This window comes from Triticum dicoccoides, unplaced genomic scaffold, assembly GCF_002162155.2.
Source record: "Triticum dicoccoides isolate Atlit2015 ecotype Zavitan unplaced genomic scaffold, WEW_v2.0 scaffold3843, whole genome shotgun sequence".
In the NCBI taxonomy this organism is placed as follows: domain Eukaryota; kingdom Viridiplantae; phylum Streptophyta; class Magnoliopsida; order Poales; family Poaceae; genus Triticum; species Triticum dicoccoides.
The window spans coordinates 170,064-178,461 of NW_021268140.1; the positions used below are offsets into that span (position 1 = coordinate 170,064).

Here is an 8,398-nt window from a genome sequence, read left to right on the forward strand (position 1 = left end):
GGGATCTCCTTGTCTCAAGCCTTTACCTATAACAAAGAATCCCCTTCAACTACATTGAGCTTGACTCCCAAATAGAAATGGAGTAGGCATATTGATGAACAAGACACTCAAGTATGGAGTCGTAGACGTCAAGAGGCAAGGGACCGGATTATCCTAGTCAAGCTGGTCGTTGGGGACTTAGTTATCAGCGCATATGCCTTGCAAGTAGGCCACAATGAGAGCACCCAAATGGATTTTTGGGAAGGCTTGGAGGACATAGTTATATTGGCGAGAAGCTCTTCATAGGAGATCTCAATGGCCACGCGGGTACATCTAACACATGTTTTGAAGGGGTGCGTGAGGGCTTTGGCTATGGCAGTAAGAATCACTGAGGATGTCTTAAGCTTCGCTTTAGCCTACGATCAGATTGTAGCTAACACCCTCTTTAAAAAGAGAGAATCCCATCTAATGACTTTTAGTGGCGGTCAACACTAACCAGATTGATTTCGTCCTCTTGAAAAGAGAAGAAAGTCATGCTTGCCTAGATTGTATAAGGTGATACATGGAGAGAATGTTGTCCCTCAACATAAGCTTGTAGTGGCCGACTTCAGCTTTTGGATTTGTGTCTAAGCGGGATAAGTGCGCCAAAGTTGCTAGAACAAAGTGGTAGAAGCTTAGGGGGGAGGCAACTCATGCTTTCAAGGGGACGGTTATTAAGGAGGGCCCTTGGGAGGAAGGAGGTGATGCAAAGAGTATGTGGATGAAGATGGCAACTAACGTTCGGATGGTGGCTTCAGAGGAGTTTGGGGGTGACTAGGGGAAGTAGAAGCGAAGCTAAAGATACCTGGTGGTGGAACGATGATGTCCAGAAGGCTATTAAGGAAAAGATCGTTTCAGACGCCTACACGTGGATAGGAGTGCAGATAACAGAGAGAAGTACAAGGTGGCAAAGAAGGCCGCAAAGCGAGCTGTGAGTGACGCAAGGGGTCGGACGTATGAGGACCTCTACCAGCATTTAAACACAAAGGAAGGCGAAAGGGACATTTGTAAGATGGCCAAGATCCGAGAGAGGAAGGCGAGGGATATCAACCAAGTCGCATGACAGAGAAGATCGGCTTCTGGTGAAGGTGGTGATCAAGCACAAATGGCGACAGTACTTTGACAAGCTGGTTGATGAAGAGAATGATAGCTCTACCATTTAGCTGGCGACTCCTTTGATAATACCAACATGAGTTTTGTGTGACAAATCCAGGAGTTTGAGGTCAGAGAGGCTTTATAAAGGATGAAAGGAGGCAAGGCAATGACCCCTGATTGTATCCCCATTGAGATGTGGAGAAGCCTTGGAGACATAGCGATAGTATGGCTAACAAAGGTTTTAGACCTCATTTTGGGCAAACACGATGCCAGAAGAATGGAGGTAGAGTATATTAGTATCAATCTTCAAGAACAAGGGGAGTGTTCAAAGTTGTACTCCCTCCGTAAATTAATATAAGAGTGTTTAGATCACTAAAATAGTGATCTAAACACTCTTATATTTGTTTACAGAGGGAGTACTAATTACCGTGGAATTAAGCTGATGAACCGTACAATGAATCTATGCGAGAGAGTCAGAGTGCCGCTTAAGAATGCCAAGCGTGACGAAAAATCAATTTGGTTTCATGCCTGGGAGGTCGACCATGGCAGCCATTTTCCTGGTATGACAACTTATTGAGAGGTATAGGGAGCAAAAGGACCTGCATATGGTTTCATTGACTTGGAGAAAGCATGTGATAAGATGCCGTGGAGTGTCATTTGGTGGGTCTTGGAGAAACAAAAAGTCCCAAAAAAGTACATTACCCTCATCAAGGACATGTACGATAATGTTGTGACAAGTGTTCGAGCAGGTGATGGCGACACTGACACTTTACAATTAAAATAGGACTGCACCAAGGTGGCTTTGAGCCCTTCTTGCTTTGGTGATTGATGAGGTCACAAGGGATATCCCATGGTGTATGCTATTTGCGGATGATATGGTGCTAGTCGACGATAGTGGGGCAGGGATTAATAGAAAGTTAGAGCCTTGGAGACAAAATTGGAATCAAAAGGTTTTAGGCGTAATATAGAACTAAAACTGAGTACATGAGGTGCAATTTTAATACTACTAGGTGTTGAAGTGTAATGTGGATTGCCTAGCCCATTCCATCAGTTTGGACTTTTGGTTGTGTTGGCTAGTGCATGAAGCTACCATGTGTAACATGGAAAGTCAACACGTGGATAGACTCAGAGGTATGGCTCAAGTGGCCTATACGTGGACACAAAGGGGGAACAACAATTTTTGGATTAATTGCGAAAGTCAGGAGACCTTGGACCTTGATACCATATTAAGCTTCATGCACTAGCCAACGCAACCAAAATTATGAACTAAACCTGGACCTTTGTTGGGCCGGGCTGGTTTTTGGGCTGGACTTTTAAAAGCCCGACACTCAATAGTCAAGCCTGAGCCCGGCCCGATCAAAGAACTAGCCATGGACATGGGTGCTTGGAAGTTAGCAATTTATGTGCCAAAATCATGACTTGATTTCGAGATCTTGTGGGTTTCAACTCTAACCTACCCCAACTTGTTTGGGACTAAAAGGGTTTGGTGGTGGTGTTGTTGTTGTTGTTCTTCTTGTTGTTGTTACTTTTCTATCTATCCACACTTTACAATCTGATTGTCAGTCCTGATACGGCTTACCAGTTAGATTATTTGTCTTTATATATGGCTTACCAGTTAGTAAATTCTCTAAGATGGAAATAATATAAACAAAGAAATATGCTTTTCATTTTAGCAAAATTTAGTATCAATTAATTATGTAATTAATACGTATTTATTTATTCAATTAGTTAGATATTCATTCCCATATAGTGGAATTAACAATTCATTTTATTGTACCAGGAAAACGGCAAATGCTGGCATACTGCTCGTTTGATTGCAGGGAACCAAGGTATTACTATTCACTCATTTCCTGTAAATTAAATGGTTTTGATATAGCTCTTCTTCAGTTGTAATGGCGTGTTTACCTCTAAGGAGCTATTAGTCTGTCACATTTTAACCAGGGGCAGAGCTTCGCTGTCTCTTGTACTTGTGAATAGGGATCTTCCTGAACGAAGCATTATCTACATATCCTCCGGAGTTGATAACTCTGGCTTCCTTGTCTCCATCAACAGGAGTCAGGAAATGTGAGCTGAGTATTACCTCCTTGCTTCCAGTGACTACCAATACGTCCTCATCTCCTAAACTCAGTGCTTCCATCTCTCAAAAAAATGAGTGTCTTCCTCCTTGTCAGTGTCATCATCAGAGTTCTTATCTACAGCAGCTCCTCAGTCTGTCATATCTATCAGCGACCCCTCCATGAGCAATGCAATCTGACATATACTGGAGCCTTATCCTATAGCTTGATCCACTAGCACCCGTCTGATATATGCATGAGAATCCTCTGCCATGCAACATGCATTAGTGCATTCTAAGTGGGTTTTAAATCATATTACATTTAATTCTAACATGCACAATTTTCATATGAAGATTATTTCCTGCTTATGCAGAAGTTTCTCACATAGTTAAAGTTGTAATGATTTAATTAGCGAAAATTACTTTTGGAGCTTGGCCTCCATGGAGGCCTCCAAATTCAGAATTCAAATTTCATAAAAATTCCTATTTTTTACGTTTCAAAAAGTTCTGAAAAATTACAGATATGCATGAAGGCATAACACGCGTGTGTAAATTTTCATGGCAAAATACGTTGAAATGAGGGCTGTGCAAAAAAAAAAAAAACTGGAGCTTTTTAATTCATCCTCCCGGGCCATGAATTTGTCTTTTTTGTACAGATCGCATTTCAAGGTATTTCATTCTAAAAAATTATACATATACACATAACATCCTTGATTACTTGCACAATTTATTTCAGATTTTTTTTTGAATTCGGAAAGTTTGAATTTTGAAATTTTTGAAATTTTCGAGCTCTAGTGAGCTTGGTCACCAAAACGACGTTCTCCTTAATTAGTATTCTACACAATTTCTAGAAACTATATATCCAATTCTGCGGCAATTCGCGGGGTATCATGTTAGAGTACGTAATGGGCCTAATGGGCCCGTTAGTCTTAGGGTTAATTAGAGATAAGAGTCGCTTGCTTAGGGGTCAAGTAAGCCTTGCTTGGGAGTCAAGTAAACCTCTCTATATAAAGAGAGGAGATGTATCAATCTAATCAAGCAAGAATTAAGAAGGAAATCCTTCCATCTTGCCCGGCCGTGGGCAAAAGGCCCCCGGCCGGCCTTCTTGCGCCCTCCTAGCAGCGCCATAACAATTTGGTATCAGCTAGCTTCGTTCGATCATGTCTTCGCCGCCGCCCTCCTCAACACTTCCGCCGCCGATCGCCACGTCGTCCCCTGTCCTCACACCGGAGGAGATGACCGGGGTGCTGCGTGCCCTAACCCTGGCGGTCCAGGACATCCAACTCTACTTGATCGGATCCTACGGGCCGCCGCCGGCCGCCGCCACCATCGGGCCGTCATGGCTGCCGTGGCAGCCGCCGGCCCTGGCGGCCTCCGCCGCGTTTGCCGGGTCGCTGCAGCCCCAGCTGCAGTTTCCGCCGCCACCCGCCACCACCGGGCCACCCTTGCTGCCATGGCAGCCGCCACTTTTGCCGGACTCCGCCGCGGTCGCTGGCCAGCTGCAGCAGCAGCCCTGGCTGTCGAGGCAGCCGCCGCTCTTGGCGGCCTCCGCCACACCCTTCGGCCCGCTGCAGCCGCCAGCACCTACTGAACTTACATCTGGATCATATTCAAGATCTTATGTTGAGCAAATAGTACAGCGAGGGGATAATAGACCTTCTGGGAGCAAGCAGGCATTGGAGATGCTGCAACATGCACAGCAAAAGCATGGTTATGGATCCAACGCCTACTTGAGCGAGGATGGGTCATACTCTCAGGCTCAGGACAACTATGCCCCCTCGTACCACCAGAACGGGAAGGCCCCTGATTTCCACGCCGAGGAGCCGAGGCCGCTGGCATACAACAGCGGCGTTGTGGAAAGGCCGCCGCCGCCTCAGCACCAGTGGGTGCCCCCTCAGCCTCCAGGTGTTGCCATGCCAGAAGCCGCGGCCGCCATCCGTCAACAGAAGTCCCTTACGAAGCAACCGTCCAGCGACATGTCCGAGGCGACGGTGAGGCTGCCGGCTGCTGCGCGGCCGCCTCCTTGCGCAGCCCTCCTCAACACTGCGTGGTTTGCAGCTGCCGCTCCTCCAAGTTGCCCTTCGCTGTGCGACAGACCTCGATCTCGGCCGCTGCGTCGGGGATCTTGGGCATGCGGTTTCCCCCATAAACTGGCATGCTGTTTTCCTCGCGGGCAGTGACCTCAAAGTCTGCGACATCGGCGGTTGGGGGAGCGCACCCCTCCTCGAAAGGAGCGGACCGCGTAACACCACTGCATTCCGCCGCCGGCCGCCGCGAGGGCGCCTCCGCTGGTCGCTCTTGCAACCACTTCCAGGTGGCCATACACATGCACTGCTTTCGTCCAGATGGTGTCCATGGGATCCAGGTGGCTGTACACGTGCACGTTCGATGTGTGGAGGGTGTTCACTTTTTGTTAAGGGGTCCAAAATAAAGCGTCCCAGTCCATTTTAGGTTGAGAATAATAAAACAAGCCGAGATGTAAAAGGCTTGTTTTTAGGTGTTAGGTTTGGGTTGCGTCGAGTCATGGTTATAAGTTGGTTAGGCTGCAGCTTGAGGACAAGCTGCATGTCCAGGTGGGGTGTAGTGTTAGAGTACGTAATGGGCCTAATGGGCCCGTTAGTCTTAGGGTTAATTAGAGATAAGAGTCGCTTGCTTAGGGGTCAAGTAAGCCTTGCTTGGGAGTCAAGTAAACCTCTCTATATAAAGAGAGGAGATGTATCAATCTAATCAAGCAAGAATTAAGAAGGAAATCCTTCCATCTTGCCCGGCCGTGGGCAAAAGGCCCCCGGCTGGCCTTCTTGTGCCCTCCTTCTAGCAGCGCCATAACATATCATCTAGTTAATAAAAACCCTTAACTCATTGAGGCATCAACTAATCCTTTTCCAGGAAATAACCAATGCAGTACATGTCTTAAAAAACTTAACAATGATCAGACAAGCCTCCTATAATCTTAAGCAAAAATACCTCAGAACCACCACTGTAATGCACCCTCTTGCCACTTGCAAGTGCTACAAATCTTAATGATTATCCAAAACCTTCATCACTAACACTCAAATTGTTTTTCTAGAGTTACCTTGTACTAGAGCAATTACCTTTCTTGCACCGTAATATTTGTTTGCTATTGGTATACAGATACATTAAGTAGCAGCTCTGATGAGGATGACATTGAGCAATCTTGTGATGGTAACAAGGTACTACAAAAATGCTTGAATGGATCATTTGATTCATCGGAGCAAGAAATAGGAAAATGCCTGAATGGAGCATCTGATACACCAAAGGAGTTGGTGGATCCAGATGTAATACATCCAGCCAATACAAATGGCAGGTGCTGCATGGAAAGTCAAACAGATAGTGAAGGGGAACCACAAAAATACATGAATGAAGAGCCTGGCGTGTCTCTGGAGGCCATCTGTTCAAAAGTGCAACTCGCACCCAATGAAACTGGCGAATGTTGCATGAACAGCCAAGCAGACTGTCCGACGTCTCCTTTGGCCAATTCAGGACAGTCTCCTCAGTTCATTACCAATGAGCAATCAAGTCCCCCCAGTTTTAAGAAACTCAAGACCTCAAGTGAGCCTGATGCTTCTCTGGAGGTCACCAATTCAAAAGTGCAACTCGCAGCCAATGAAACTGGCGAATGTTGCATGAACAGCCAAGCAGACTGTCCGACGTCTCCTGTGGCTAATTCAGGACAGTCTCCCCAGTTCCTTACCGATGAGCAATCAAGTCCCCCCAGTTTTAAGAAACTCAAGACCTCAAGTGAGCATGCATCAGTTAAGCCTACTGGCACCATGAGCGAGGCCACGATGAAACTGCAGGAACTAGTAAACAAAATCAACACCTCAAGTGAGCATGTATCAGTTAGGCCTGCTGGCACCGTTAGTGAGGCCACGATGAAACTGCAGGAACTAGTAAACAAAATCAGACGGGCCCAAGATCTCCTGCAGTCTGTTGGCTATGCTCCATCAAGCATAGTGCTGGCACCTTGGAAATTTCAGGAAAATAACTCATGACCGAAGCGTAACTGAAGTTACGTTTATTCTGGTAATTAAGCGTCTTGCTCAGAATTTCCTGTTGCTAGAAGTTAGCTTCTCTATACATCTGATGTCGCTAATCTCAAATGAATCTTTATTTTTTTTGTTTTAATTAGTGCACCAAATTTCTTTTGCCGTGCAGTGGCTTTGAAGATATATAGCGGTAGCGCAGACGGACTGATCCTGACTCGGTCGTCCTGTTCGGACAGGGAGTGATACCTGACCATTCTGTAGATAGTGATTCAAAAAAGCAACTGGTCATGACCAGTATTGTAGTTAGCAGCTGTTGCATCATTTCATCGTAGATAGCTCGGTGGTGTCTTTTGGTCAGTGTCTGTATTCTCGTGCGCCTATGATTGTAATCTGATGTGCACAGGGCCGTGTCATGTCCAAGAAAGACCAACTTTCTCTGCATGATCAGGTTAAGACACTAGGAACAGTCTAGTTTCTGTTACTGCTATCTGCAATTAAATTTTCTGTCAATAGTCAAGAGTTCTGTTATTGGTGTTCGGTTTGAGAATGGACATACTCTAACCTTGAATCATCGTCGATGAACTTGTGTGGGTTTTCCTACTCTCGATGAACTTGTCCTGACACGCTCCCATGCCATTGGCCATAGGCTGTCTTGGGACCGGTTATGGGCCAGAGACTAGGGCGTATTCTTTCATCTTTGGAGACCACCTTAGGTGAGCCTCACGTATATATTACCTCCAGAAAAAAAGTTCCATGGATGCAAATTCAGTCAATGTACTAAATTATCCTGTTGGGAGGAAAAATTTATTGTGGTATGGTTTCGGTATATACCATAATAACCAAAGTTGACGCGGATTTGAAAATGACGTAATAACAATTTACAAATTTATGACTCAAAACACATACTATTTTACACAAATAGTATATAACTATATATACAAGTATATATGCATGAATGGATTTATCCCTTGATAGTTATGGATGTTCTTAGCATTTTTTAAAGAGAAAAATGACTATGTTACGAGAAAATGTACGTGCTTGGCAGTGAATTTGACTCATGTAGAAGAAAAATGATGACTTGTATGGTTGTTTGTCTCAAGAAATATAAATTTATTTTTTTACTTTGGTTTATTTGGTTAACCATTTGGTTTTTGGGTATATACCATAAAAACCAAAGTTCAAAACTGTATGAAAAGTTCATGCCATATCAAAACCATAAACCATA

At 45.0% G+C, this 8,398-nt stretch overlaps 1 protein-coding gene across 4 annotated transcripts in view; it reads left to right on the top strand.

Annotated features, from left to right (window-relative positions):
* LOC119346076 overlaps positions 1-7,710 on the top strand; it is a 27,015-nt gene extending 19,305 nt beyond the window's left edge. For all 4 annotated transcript variants that reach the window (XM_037615799.1, XM_037615801.1, XM_037615800.1 and 1 more), the window contains 3 exons: positions 2,894-2,942; positions 6,299-7,210; positions 7,343-7,710. In XM_037615799.1, the coding sequence (XP_037471696.1) occupies positions 2,894-2,942; positions 6,299-7,179 (930 nt within the window). In that variant the 3' untranslated portion in view covers positions 7,180-7,210; positions 7,343-7,710. The remainder of the gene's footprint in view (positions 1-2,893; positions 2,943-6,298; positions 7,211-7,342) is intronic.
* Positions 7,711-8,398: the final 688 nt, after the last annotated feature.